At 37.6% G+C, this 15,023-nt stretch overlaps 1 protein-coding gene across 1 annotated transcript in view; it reads right to left on the reverse strand.

Moving 5' to 3' along the window:
* Positions 1-15,023, reverse strand: part of pkd1l3 (polycystic kidney disease 1-like 3) — a 37,466-nt gene that overhangs the window by 12,172 nt on the left and 10,271 nt on the right. The window contains exons 7-14 of the mRNA XM_039762460.1: positions 13,563-13,691; positions 12,390-12,612; positions 12,024-12,205; positions 7,345-7,575; positions 6,146-6,247; positions 3,611-3,789; positions 3,337-3,483; positions 2,656-2,858 (exon numbers count right to left, since the gene is read on the reverse strand). Coding sequence (XP_039618394.1) covers positions 2,656-2,858; positions 3,337-3,483; positions 3,611-3,789; positions 6,146-6,247; positions 7,345-7,575; positions 12,024-12,205; positions 12,390-12,612; positions 13,563-13,691 — 1,396 coding nt within the window. The remainder of the gene's footprint in view (positions 1-2,655; positions 2,859-3,336; positions 3,484-3,610; positions 3,790-6,145; positions 6,248-7,344; positions 7,576-12,023; positions 12,206-12,389; positions 12,613-13,562; positions 13,692-15,023) is intronic.

Raw genomic sequence — 15,023 nt, forward strand, 5'->3', positions numbered from 1 at the left:
GGCATGTTAGTGAAGGGAACAGAGGAGATGAGGAGGTGATGGGTAGGTATGGTGTCAAAGAGAGGAATGAAGAAGGTCAGAGGATAGTGGATTTTGCCAAAATGATGGACATGGCTGTGGTGAATACATATTTTAAGAAGAGAGTGGAACATAGGGTTACGTACAAGAGTGGAGGAAGATGCACACAGGTAGATTATATCCTATGTAGAAGAGTTGGTCTGAAGGAGATTGAAGACTGCAAAGTGGTGGCAGGGGAAAGTGTAGTTAAGCAGCATAGGATGGTGGTTTGTAGGATGACGTTGGAGATCAAGAAGAGGAAGAGAGTGAGGGCAGAGCCAAGGATCAAATGGTGGAAGTTGAAAAAGGAAGACTGCAAGGTTGAGTTTAGGGAGGAGGTGAGACAGGCACTGGGTGGCAGTGAAGAGTTACCAGACAGCTGGGAAACTACAGCAGATGTAGTAAGGGTGACAGCAAGAAGGGTGCTTGGCGTGACATCTGGATTGAGGAAGGAGGAAAAGGAAACCTGGTGGTGGAATGAGGAAATACAGGAGAGTATACAGAGGAAGAGGATGGCAAAGAAGAAGTGGGATAGTCAGAGAGATGCAGAAAGTAGACAAGAGTACAAGGAGATAAGGCGCAAGGTGAAGAGAGAGGTGGCAAAGGCTAAAGAAAAGGCATATGATAAGTTGTATAAGAGGTTGGACACTAAGGAGGGAGAAAAGGACCTGTACCGATTGGACTGAGCTGGGAAAGATGTGCAGCAGGTTAGGGTGATAAAGGATAAAGATGGAAACGTACTCACAAGCGAGGAGAGTATGTTGAGCAGATGGAAAGAGTACTTTGAGAGGCTGATGAATGAAGAGAACGAGAGAGAGAAGAGGTTGGATGATGTGGAGATAGTGAATCAGGAAGTGCAACGGATTAGCAAGGAGGAAGTAAGGACAGCTATGAAGAGGATGAAAATGGAAAGGCCGTTGGTCCAGATGGCATACCTATGGAAGCATGGAGGTGTTTAGGAGAGATGGCAGTGGAGTTTTTAACCAGATTGTTTAATGGAATCTTGGAAAGTGAGAGGATGCCTGAGGAGTGGAGAAGAAGTGTACTGGTGCCGATATTTAAGAATAAGGGGGATGTGCAGGACTGCAGTAACTACAGGGGGATAAAATTGATGAGCCACAGCAAGAAGTTATGGGAAAGAGTAGTGGAAGCTAGGTTAAGAAGCGAGGTGATAATTTTTGAGCAGCAGTATGGTTTCATGCCAAGAAAGAGCACCACATATGCAATGTTTGCTCTGAAGATGTTGATGGAGAAGTTTAGAGAAGGCCAGAAGGAGTTGCATAGCGTCTTTGTGGACCAGGAGAAAGCATATGACAGGGTGCCTCGAGAGGAGCTGTGGTATTGTATGAGGAAGTCGGGAGTGGCAGAAAAGTATGTAAGAGTTGTACAGGATACATATGAGGGAAGTGTGACAATGGTGAGGTCTGCGGTAGGAGCGACGGATGCATTCAACGTTGAGGTGGAATTACATCAGGGATCAGCTCTGAGCCCTTTCTGATTTGCAATGGTGATGGACAGGGTGACAGACGAGATTAGACAGGAGTCCCCGTGGACTATGACGTTTGCTGAAGACATTGTGATCTGTAGCGATAGAAGGGAGCATGCTGAGTAGACCCTGGAGAGGTGGAGATATGCTCTAGAGAGGAGAGGAATGAAGGTTAGTAATACAAATGTGTGTAAATGTGTGTAAATGAGAGGGAGATCAGTGGAATGGTGAGGATGCAGGGAGTTGGTGAAGGTGGATGAGTTTAAATACTTGGGATGAACAGTACAGAGTAATGGGGATTGTGGAAGAGAGGTGAAAAAAAGAGTGCAGGCAGAGTGGAATGGGTGGAGAAGAGTGTCAGGAGTAATTTGTGACAGACGGGTATCAGCAAGAGTGAAATGGAAGGTCTACAGGACGGTAGTGAGACCAGCTATGTTATATGGGTTGGAGACGGTGGCACTGACCAGAAAGCAGGAGGTTGCAGAGTAAAAGATGCTAAGACTTGCACTGGGTGAGACGAGGATGGATAGGATTAGAAATGAGTACATTAGAGGGTCAGCTCAAGTTGGACGGTTGGGATACAAAGTCAGAGAGGCGAGATTGCATTGGTTTGGACATGTGCAGAGGAGAGATGCTGAGTATATTGGGAGAAGGATGCTAAGGATAGAACTGTCAGGGAAGAGGAAAAGTGGAAGGCCTAAACAAAGGTTTATGGATGTGGTGAGAAAGGACATGCAGGTGATGAGTGTAACAGAACAAGATGCAGAGGACAGAAAGATATGGAAGAAGATGATCCGCTGTGGCAACCCCTAATGGGAGCAGCTGAAAGAAGAAGATTTGTGTTTTGAGGCTCAAATATTACAGCATACCCAGGAGCTAGTCCTCCAAATGGGCAACTTCTTAAGACAGTATTAAATTAATTGGCTCTTTATCACTTATAAATAACAATATTTAACTTAAAAAAATAAAAATATGACATAATTAAGAGGTGGTTCCTTTGCAAGGCTCTTTACATGTAAGATGAACACAATCTTAACTTTAACACAACGGTAAAAAGAATCATTGAGCTAAACTGCAATATACTTCCAAACACTCCAACAAACAGTCCTTACAGATGTGAAAAATTACAGGTGACTGTGTGTCCTTGGGCAGATTCCAGAACATAATATTAATGGCCATAGTGCAGAGAAGCAGACACATGCAACAGGAGACCCTCTGTACTCGAGTGAAAGGGCTACGGTGAGGAGGATCCACTATCGATATCCAGATGTGCTCGTCTCGGAGATCATTTGTTGTCTTGCTGACAAAGATGTTGCTGTTCAGTATCACAGAAAAAAAGGATAGAATTACAAGTGGGTGCTTTGCATATCTTTTACATACACCTCCTTATCCTTAATGTTATGACTTTTCATGATCTCTTGCAATGCAAAGGCCAAGGTGTATTTTAGAGCAGTAAAATCCTGCTGTTTAATACATTTTCATTTACAGTATTCATAGATGATTGCTTTATATATTTTAATAACTATTTTTTATAACAGTTATCAAGCATCATGGTTGTCTGATAACTAAGGTAATGAGGTAACTCCATTAGTGAGGTGAAGTCAAGAACAGGCAGCATTTGGAGGTAACGGCAGACTGTACATTAGAGGAAAGGACAATCGTGTACAAATGGGCATGGCCATTGTGAGACATGATAATAGCATTAACATATCCTTATGATTAGTTTCCTTTTAAATCACATACATTATGTTAAAAATAGGTATAGTAACTTCGTAAGCTCCATGGCTTCTTACCTAAAACTAGTAACCTCCGTCATCTGTGCTGGGGTGAATGATTTTTCCACCTGGCCCTTGCCTGCCTCAGATCTTATCCATGTGTTGCACAGAAAGTGCCATCTCTGGTGGGTTTCCAGGTCCAGTACAACTACTTTACCTATATACCTGCAGATTATTATACAGCACATAATCAGCACAAAATTACACTACTCAGTGTTTTAGGTCATTTGCTACTACTGCCATTTCTTCTGCTCACTCAGTTTAAGCATCAGATCTTCACCAAATACCTCACCATTTAGGATTCTTCCCGTGGTCATCATGCCAGATCCGCAAACACTGTAGCTCACCAAGAGAAAAGGGTGTTGTCAGTAGGAACATATCAACATTTCCTCTCTCAAAAACTGGCTTCTCTGGGTCCATCAAGTAGTGGGGCTCAGTCTCCATCTCAGTGCCAACTAAGCAAATGTGGATCTATAGGGGAGACAAAGGCTTTACTACATGAACAGAAAGCCAAATAGTTGTTATTCGGTTTGTTGCTGCTATGGTAAAAATTGAAAGGGAGTGCTTATCATGTGATTCAATGTCCTATTGCTTTAATATGCACCCAGACTACCCCAACCTTTAGGTGTGTGTTTTTTGTGATGGCCATTATACTCAAGCACTTTTTAAAATTTGCTTGACCTCAATAAATAAAGATAACAGATAGCTCCTTCATCTATTCATGTCAGAATAATTGGAAATTTCCAACTGTGACACAGTTCTTTGATATAAACTACTGATTTTATAAGCAGAAAGTGAAAATACTGCCATATTCTAGCAATACATGGGACCGTGTCATGCACTTCATTTATTATATTCCTATTCCTCCTCTTCCAAACCCTTACCCATGCTGCCTGTGGCCTCCCATACGCCCCCACGCTGCTTTTCTCGATTCCTATTCCTCCTTCAGACTACCGCGTTCCCCGCTCCTCTCTCATGACCCAATTGGTGTCACTTCGCTCCTTGCTATTTTCGTTATACTGCGACGGTTGTTTCCTAAGCCATTGTTATAAAATGAATGACAGTATCTTCTCTGTCGATGGGTTTTTGTACAACGTCATCTCTATTCTGGGATCCGGCAACTGCCTGTTCCTATCAGTGGGTTATTTCTTGACACAAACAGTTGACGAAGGCAATGCACTCTCGCTACGACATAGGGCAGTAGATTTCGTTGCATCACATTGGGACAGATTTGGAGACGTTCTTCCTGTTGTTCTTTCTAATGCAAGTCGAGTTATCACAACAAGTCATGAGTACTATCAATACATGGCAACATCTGGAGTTAATGGCGGTGAAGCTGAAATTCAAGCTCTTTCCGAGATTCTCCGTACTACCATTGTCATTTATTTCAAACACGACCCCAACATCCCGCCTTGCATTACGTTTGCAAAGATTTGCGTTAATCTACAGTACAACAACCAGTCTTCAGCCACAGTCAGTTGTACGTGACTTTTTCTAGGGTTAGATCTTTCGACTCATTATCTGTCGTCTCCAGCAAAACACCTATTCACAACTTCGTCTTTCAAGAAGTATTTCTTTCTTCTTGATTTCTGAATTCCTTTCTCACCGTTTTCCGTTCCTATTCTTACACTGTTGTATGCTACGGTGGGTGTCGGCTAGTAGTAAATACTTTCAAAAGTTACTGAACTGTGATATTATATTTTAACCTGATTTTTATCATAATCTGTATTATTTCACAACAGTGATAATAAACTGCATATATAAAGTTTATTCATTCTTTACAAGTGTGAATAAATGAATTCTAAGTAAAAAAAACAGTGACAAAGCTAGCCAAACAGAAATGAGTATGGAAAATGGCTCCTAGAACGAAACAGTCAATTTTATTGTCAACATGAGGGGAATTTAGTTTGTGAGCAGGTGTTACAGACAGACCATGACATAACATTAAAAACACATAACAAAGAACATGCCATCAAACATAAACATAGTACAAATAAATAAAATAGAGTAGTGAGCCTAATATTTCTATTAAAATATTAGATCAAACATTTTAGACGTAATAATTAAACCAACATTTGCACTTGACTGCTGATTGGTGCAAATGCTAACTGTTTATCCTATGATTCAAGCCTGTGGATGTTTATTAAAGTATTTGAACCAGTTGCCTTTTATCATTGGAACCTTAAACAAGTAAAACTGTTTAAGATAAAGAGAAAACATGTTTAAAATTAATTTCTTTTACAAAATGGTTCAAAGTTCACATCACTAGTAAGTTGCATGTTGGCTGTGTAGAATATAAAGAGTTGGGTAGCAAGTGTAATTTAAACAAGTGAGACTATAAAATTCAATTCATACAGAGATTATTTTCTAGTCTGATTGGCTATCCATAGTATCCTTCATATATAGTTTATGCAAAAATATTAGAACACACATTTGTTAATATGTTTGCTGTTATACAGCAGTGATTATTTTTATGCAGTTTTTTCTCTATAGTTACACTTTTTTTTATAATTTACAATTATATTTTTTATCAATTTGTTAAAAATGCCTTTTACTTTTAAATGCATTATCCTGGCATATGCTTTAATAGTTAAAATGCATGATGACCTAGTCATCCACCTTCTGAATACAAATATGCCAAATAATATGTATCCTACAGTATATACTGCAAGTACAACAGATTTTATAATCTACTAACTTCACCCACTTCTGTTTATTTTAAAGAAGAACCAGCTACATTTCCAGAAGTATTAGAGGCTAAAAATATCCCCATACAGCTGTTACAGCAAGAATTTATTTTGTTGACTTCTCCAAATAAAGGTTTTACCTTGGCAGATGTTCCAGCTCCATGTCGATGTCCAGTCTGTATTGTTACCAAGTACCGATATTGAGCACCAGGCTGATTATCATGCAGAATTGTCAGCTTGCTCTGATTGACCAGCAAAAAAAAAAATGGAATTATATAACAAACATGACTTTTACATACTTTTAAGGAATATAATCCCTTGTGGCTATGAATATTATGAGATTTGTGAAACATTTAATCTTGTGGGTGGTGCAGTGATACAGTGGCTAGTGTTCCTGGCTCAATGATTCTTGGTTTTAACCCCTCAACAATTAGTTGTCTGTGGGGAGTTTATATGTTCTTACAGCGTCTATATACTAAGTTTTCATTTTGGTATTCCAATTTCGTTCAACTTTCCCAAAGACTAACATGTTATGTAACTTGGTGATTCTAAACTGCCCAAACATGAGGGAGTGTGTGCATGAGAGGGCACTGAGATGGATTGGCAAGTCCTTGTGTCTGATATTAAGGAACTGTGTGAATATCATTCTTTTTGCAAAGGGCAATGTGAATGTATTTGTGTACATTAAGTTGAACAGATGTATAATGGATGATTAGGCAGTTGAAGACTAATTCATTCTTTTGATTAATAAACACTTGGATTGCATGAAAGAGCAGAAAAAATGTTTAAAAAAAATAGCCCCCTGTTCTTACCTTACAGAAAATAACAGTGACACTACAAAGGGTGGGCTAATTGCCACTAATCACAGTATGATTTGGGCAGCTTAGTAGGTTTCTTGAGTTTCTTGTTCTTTAAATAATAATATAGTAAGGATTGTAGTGCAGGTTGGTACCATTAGGACCACTTGATTAGGTACCCATAGTCTGTTATATGTAGGCCTTGGCACCAGACATGTGATCCCACAGAGTGTCTCTGATACTATAATTGGGAACAGCAAGTAATGGCCCACTAGCAAGTAAAATGGTAAACAGCCGAAGATTACTGCAGACATCAGTCATTCTACAACACTGGAAATGAGTGAATCAGCTTAAAATTGGAGAAGGTTATCAACTTTTTCTGTATTGAGTACTTACAGGCTGAAAATGCTACACATTAAGCAAAAAGAGGCACACTTTTAAAATATCTTTTAATAACATTTTTTTGAGACTAAGAATTTTCAAATAGCAATGAACAAAAGGCAAGAATACACAAATAACCAGTGCAGTTAATTTTTTCTTACCTTACTAGTTGCCTTCCTATCTTTCCACCAAGCCCACACCACAGTAATTACATAAAGACTGAAGAACACTGAGAGAAGTATCACCACTACAGGATTGTCAGCAATGCGTGAAAAATACTCTGCTGTTTTGGATAGATCAACTTGGTTGGGCAGCACAAAGAAAGAGCTCCCAAAAAAAGTCAGATGGTTACACAAGCAATGTGTCTGCCAAAGCTGAGTATCCGGGCCAACCTGTGGGAACAAACGGAATTCAACACATTTTTACATTTTCCATAACTCCATTTCCAATTTTTTCTTGTCTAAATTTTAATGTCTATGCTTATGCATGCAAAGCAGAAGCCTTGATTCCAAATGGAGATACTGTACTTAAGCTTTACTACTTCTTCTTCTTCTTCTTTTGGCTACTCCCTTTAGGAGTTACCACAATGGATCATCTTCTTCCATATCTTTCTGTCCTCTGCATCTTATACTACTATATATTGGAAAACAGCTACAGTATATCACACCTTGGCCAAATGTCACAAGAAAAGACACACATTTCCTACCAACTAAAGATCACAATGCAAAGAATCAATGAAGAGGGAATAATTCTGTTGAATATTGCTATATTCTTTGTTGTGGTGTATCATCAATCATCAACGATTTTTATCATTTTATATTACGTGGCCACATGTCAATACATAGCATTAGTCTTCATTTAGGATTACAAGTTCAGACGGAAGTAAAAATCTTAGTGGTAACTGTTGACTGTAACCTGAATTTTAAATTGCATATTAATCAGATCACTAGGAGAGCACTTTTTCATTTAAGAAACAGACCTCTAATATCATTAAAAGATGCTGAGAAATTAATTCATGCTTTTGTTTTCAGTCGACTAGATTACTGTAACGCACTCCTCTCAGGACTACCCAAAAAAGACATAAATCATTTGCAACGAGTGCAAAATGCAGCTGCTAGAATCCTAACTAGGAAAAGAAAATCCGAACACATTTCTCCAGTTTTGATGTCACTACACTGGTTACCTGTGTCATTCAGAATTGACTTTAAAATTCTGCTTATGGTTTATAAAGCCTTAAATAATCTCGCTCCATCTTATATATCGGAATGTCTGACACCTTATATTCCAAATCGTACTCTTAGATCCTCAAATGAGTACCTCCTTACAATTCCAAAAGCTAAACTTAAAAGAAGTAATGAGGCGGCCTTCTGCTGTTATGCACCTAAAATCTGGAATAGCCTGCCAATAGGAATTCGCCAGGCTAATACAGTGGAGCACTTTAAAACACTGCTGAAAACACATTACTTTAACATGGCCTTTTCATAACTTCACTTTAACGTAATCCTGATACTGTCCTCTGTATGTTCAATTCATCATAATAACTATTCATAGTGGCTCTAAAATCCGTACTGACCCCAACTCTCTCTTCTGTTTCTTTTTCCGGTTTCTTTGTGGTGGCGGCCTGCGCCACCTCCACCTACTCAAAGCATCATGATGCTCCAACATTGATGGACTAAAAGCCAGAAGTCTACGTGACCATCATCATCAAGCCCTTCCATGAGAACCCTAAATACAAAGAGGACTATTTCATTTATGTTAGGTAGAATGCCCAGAGGGGACTGGGCGGTCTCTTGGTCTGGAATCTCTACAGATTTTATTTTTTCCTCCAGCCGTCTGGAGTTTTTTTTAGTTTTTTCTGTCCACCCTGGCCATTGGACCTTACTCTTATTCTATGTTAATTAATGTTGACTTATTTTATTTTCTTGCTGTGTCTTTTATTATTCTATTCTTTATTATGTAAAGCACTTTGAGCTACATTTTTTTGTATGAATATATGCTATATAAATAAATGTTGTTGTTGTTATTTACTTAATTTATACATACTGACATAGGTGCAGGGGAGTTGGAGGAAAGAGGGTGGGGAGGGGGAGTTTATGATTTCATTTTAATTTTTTCAATTCATGTTTCTGTATGAAGATTGAATCAAAGTCATATCACATAAGTGCTAAATAGGTTGTCTTTGAGAGGCACTATAATCAAAATAAGTCTCTAGTACCTCTGTATTTAACTTACCAGACTGCCACCCAACTTACAGTGCTGACTGCCATAATATAATGCCAAAATTCTATGAAATAGATGTGTAATGATTATCCCTACCCATGATGATTATGCAAAGAATGCAACATAACTATCCAAGTAATGCACTGTGTCCGTTTTTAAGTGAGATAGCAGCTACAGAGATCTTTTTAGCGTGCCAGGAACAAAGGTGTAGGTAAAGCAGTATTTTCCAACCATTTTTCTGTGGTGGCACATTTTTATAACCTAAAAATCCCAAGGCACACCACAGTTCTACCAACCACGAAAGCATTAAACCTCTTAGATATACTAAACCGTCCAAAGGGACGTGAGACAGGTGAGGTGGTAAAAAAAAAAGCAGCTCGGAGATTGCCATTCGCAGACACAGCACTTAGTGAGCACTTTGGATGCTTTTTAAGCTGCTTCATCCCTTTGCCTGCTCATACAGGCAGTCCTCTCTCTGCAATACTCCACTGACCTTCTGTAGGTCAGAGGCAACTCATATGGCCACTGTCCCTCAGCTCTGTGAGAATTGCTGGCGAACATACAACCCAGCAGATGGACCCTGACACATTTAATGGCTGCTAACGTGCAGTGATCACACAGTTGCTTTTATGTCGGCTTCTCCAGGTTGTCCCATCCTCCTCAGATAGGTCTCGACCACCTGAGGAGCGTGTCTCTCTCAGGTCAGGGCACTACACTGTTATTTTCATGGTGCACCAGTTGAAACACACGTGAGTAGAGTACAGCTGTGAAGCTGATGATGGTGATGAACAATTGATGAGAGTATTTGCAGATTTTTAACACAAGTTTTAATGTATGCCCATCAAAGATTTGCGTATTCTTTCAATTAAATCAGTCTTTAGCAGTGCTTTCAAAGGCAACCGTCGTTTTGATTGTTTCATTTTTACTTTAGCACGTCTGTGTCTCATATGCTATGCCAATTTTATAATGAATATATTGGCCTCATTTTCTTATTGCCTTCTTTTTAACTTGCCTTTCAGGAATGCATTCAAATTTAGGTTCTACTTGCTTAAGAATTATTTTGTTAAAAGTTCAGGTTTAAGGTCATTGTTTAAGTATAAACTATACAATTAATTTTTTTAATTCCTTTGTGTTGATTCTACCTTAAATTTGTAATTCAGTGTGTAGTTACTTCATAATTTATGTATTCATTTTATAATTACATGTTTTAATGTTAAATGCAATTAATTACATACATTTATGTGATTAATTAGTCTTTTTTAATCAGTTCCCAGCCTTAAAAATAACATAGGCAAAAGACAGAATTAATGTAAAGTGAAAAACAAATTATACATCTATGTCATAATTTAGCAATACCATAAAAAACATGAACTAATGCAAATGCACAAACTGTTAACAAGGCCAACAGACAAAGCCAATAAATCCAAAAAGTAGAAAAACAAAATGAAACAAGACTATAGTGAAAAGCAGATTCTACAAGAGTACTGCTGCACACTGGGAAAACTCAATGCTTCTGTGAAGACTGAAAGCTTGATCGGCCCTTTTATCAGAACCTCAGGGAGCTGCCATAATTAACAACACACTTGAGGGATTGGCATCCCACTCTGTCTGAAGTCTAAGTAGAAACTAATAAACAAAACTAATTAAAAGTCAGAAGAAGAGAACACAATTAGGAAAAAGAGTAGGGCAAGGGCTGAAGCTGCAGCATTACCAGGGCAGCCACGTTCAGTGTAAGTAGGCACAAAGTCCTGCTGTACACCACAAACTAGAGCTGTCTCTCCTCTCTTGGTAATGTTGCATTCTCAACTCAGTTATTGACTGTCAGATCTACTACAAGCATAAGGTTTTATCTCACAAAGAACTTTGCCCATGTACAGACAGAAATTGTTTAAGCATGTGTTGTGCACTAAGTATCACCTGTCTTATTGTGAAGACTGTTGAAACACAAATAAAAAAGATTTGAATGGGATGAATCAAATCAAGAGTTTTTCTCGTTAGGTTTGTTAGATTGACAGTTTTCCTATAGGAATGTAATTTCAACTTTAACTTTAAATTGCAATATATTTTAAAACATTGACAATGCCCTCCGTCTAAGTCTGCCAAGAGTAGAAAATGTTGCAGACAAGTTAAAAAGGACCAGGATATGTAAGGAAGTCAAAAAACAGGCTAAAGTAATCAACACAAAATTGTAAGCTGAACTGTCATCAAAAAATGCAGAGCAATGGATTGAGAGCTTGGTAGCTGAAATAAACAGAATACCAGACACATCAGGACCGAGTTTACAGTTGCATACAGAACCTTTTCAAACATTTGTTTTTTGTTAAGTGACTGGTTGAGCAACAAAACATGAGCAAACTAAAATACAATTGTCGTTTTAAAAATAATAGGCCTGAAAGACTTTTTTTAACTAAAGAGCGCTGAGAAAGTATGAATTGTTTATAAACAAAACATATACCTGAAAACTTACAAACCATTTTTATTAGACTATTACTTAATGACAACAAGGAGTTAGAAAAGTTCAGTATTTCTGTTGTCTTATGTGACAGTTTGGAAGGATTACAACTAATATCTTTGTAAGCAGCTGAGTTATTGTTTTTTAATTTACAGAATAGATACACACCTCACAGCCTTCATTGCTCCATTCCTTAGCTGTTTCATTCCAAAACACACACTGAGCACTAAAGGTGGATATACTTATTGTCATATTTGTCGTGTTAGTGTAATTGACTGGAGCAATTGAAAGAAACCATTCTCCTGTCCCCAGTGTTAGCATTTTTGGTGTCACAAGCCATCGATAGCCACCTGAAAGAAAATAGTGACCATGGATGACGCATGACTGACAGTAAAACAAGAACATAATGTAATGATTAATAAGCATGAGAAAGCAAATACCTGTATGCCATATATTTTTCAAAATACAAGGGTAATTAATATCTTATGAAATTTGAAGGTTAGCATCAAATTATCTTGTGTTATCTTGCCTTACCATTAGAATTTGATGAGAGAGTAGTCATGTAGCTGAAGTTTTTACTATTTGGCTGGTATCCTTTTGCTAGATACAACAACATGGAGACGTTTTTACTACAGGTTATAGAAACAACAACAGTGTCTCTTAGAGAGGAGATGTTAAAACTATTGATTACAGGGTCTCCAGATGTATTTACTGACATGACACCAGCACTGCCACTGCTTGAATGAGGAAGGAAAATCTGAAAAAAAAATGCAGATTTGATGTTTAGAAAATAATATGATGGTGCTTCCATCACAGCCCTGTAGTGTAACAATTGTAAACAATTCAAAAATACTATCTTGTACTGCACAACCAACTGTACACCTTGTAGTAGGCATGAAAATCTGACTAAAGCCATAAATGTACACATGTCCAGTTCATTTAAAAAAGGAACAATAACATCTCAGACTCATTTAGCTGTAGTGCAGTTTATTTTGATCAACATCTTAATGAAATGTTCAGAATTCATAATCAGCTACAAGCCTGAGAACAAAAATAAACAACTGGTATAACTCTATAGTTTATAAGGTAGAAATACGTATTATTCAGCAAAGAAATAAAAACGAGGATGATCTTTGTACCCTGTGACCCAGCGTTTGGATTGATCCTTTAGGAATTTAGATGGATAGTTGCTGAGGCAATATAAGTCTATATGTTAGGAACAGTTACTTTCTCATATTCCAAGCATGTTTTTTAATCCTTACTTAATAATTGGCCTTTCTCTTTAATGACACTCTGTGACATCTACACATTGATTTTTTGAATTGTATTTTTTATACTTCAGGAGTTGGAGCTTAAATATCGCAGCACCGGGCAACTCATTGCAGGACACATTTGCCTGCTTGTTCTTGGCAATTAGCCTGACACACAGGATTTATGGATTAGGAAGTAAACTGGAGTACCCAGAAAAACACTCTTCCAGACACATGGATAAAAGCAAACTCTGTCCAGAAAGTGACTGACAACCAAACCAAGGGCACTAAAGATCTGAAGCAGGAGCCACTGTTCTATTCCATAAGTGATTTACCTTTATAAATATAAAGCAGAACACTGAAGACCAATCATTTGCAGTAAAATATGCTTATGATATAGAAAATAGTATTGAATATTGATGCAGTGACTTTAGTGTTGTAAAGCTGTTCACAGTACCTCAAAGGGCTCAGATAAATTGTTTATCCTAATAGTTCTGCCATTTGATGTTAATGTTAGACTTCCAACAGTGCCTGTGATAGTTACATTTCCTGAGTTCTTGAAAGGGCTCTGGCTGTAGCTGGTCATCTGAAACCAAGGCACAAAGAAGAAATATGTTTTAGTCATACATTCTTAAAAAGTGTTAAAACAGTATTTAAGGACTGTGATTTAAAATTATGACATCGACAACATATAACAACATAAAATCTTATATATATATAAAGTGCGAGGGTCTGTCTCTATCTCGCACATTTATTCATGAACTATAAGAATTACAATCTTGATCATGGTTTTAATTGAAAGCATATGTTCTGGAAATTAAAAAAAAAAACATTATTAGGTCCAACGACCTTGTGGCTGTGACCTGTGGTGGTGTTTTTTTAGCAAAGTTACTGAGAAACCACGTAATAAGCACCTTAATGATGGAAAGAAAAAGAACAGCAGGAATATCTGCTGAATTTCAAGCATACCACAGAAGGCAATTAAGTAACAAATAACAAAAAGAATAAGCAGGTAAGATGCTGAAGCACATAGTCAAGAAAGGAGTAATCCTAAAAATTGGCTGATATGTTCTGGATATTCACAAAATATTAGGTTGTAGCAACTGGTGGCTACTTCACTGGTGGGCACAAAAGTTTTGGAATAAAAGTATGGTCCCAGCAAGCCCAATTATTGATAATCCTACAGGACATTGTACATACATGTTAATAATTCATAATCAAGTGTAAGTACTGTATATACTCACATTTAAGTTCTTGTTTTTTATCAGCATGCTGCTGCTGCTGGAGTATTTCCACTTGGGATTAATAAAGTATCTATCTATCTATCTATCTATCTATCTATCTATCTATCTATCTATCTATCTATCTATCTATCTATCTATCTATCTATCTACATACTGTTGTAGGCTCTTCAAACAATGTGTGGAAGGACTATATTATACTATATTATACAATACAGTTGATTCACCTCTCGCCATTAGAACTCTTAGAGTAAAGAGCACATTTTAATGACTGATCAATATTTCAGTAATACTAATGTAAAGGGTAAGATTTTTCACAAAAGCCCCATGGGACTATAATAGAGGCTTTCACTGTAAACCTCTCCACCATGACCACCTTAAAACTCTTTAAAAGACCACTCACTGGATCACAATGCTGTCACATATGACCAAGCATACTTGTAATGTTTGCTGCAAACCTGTGTAAGAGGTAATGCTGGCAGCTGTCCTACTGCATTTTATTTTCTTCTGCAGTAATAAATGGGTTCTTCCCTGGAATCCCATTCTTTTTTCAGCTTTCGTGTTTGTTCTTTTACCAAGAATATATAATTCTACACACATTTGGATTTTTCCATCAAACTATGGAAACATTGTTTTGAGTTTATAATAAAGGATGAAAACAAAACGCTGTTGCACAA

The sequence above is a fragment of the Polypterus senegalus genome, chromosome 9, assembly GCF_016835505.1.
Source record: "Polypterus senegalus isolate Bchr_013 chromosome 9, ASM1683550v1, whole genome shotgun sequence".
NCBI classification, from domain to species: domain Eukaryota; kingdom Metazoa; phylum Chordata; class Cladistia; order Polypteriformes; family Polypteridae; genus Polypterus; species Polypterus senegalus.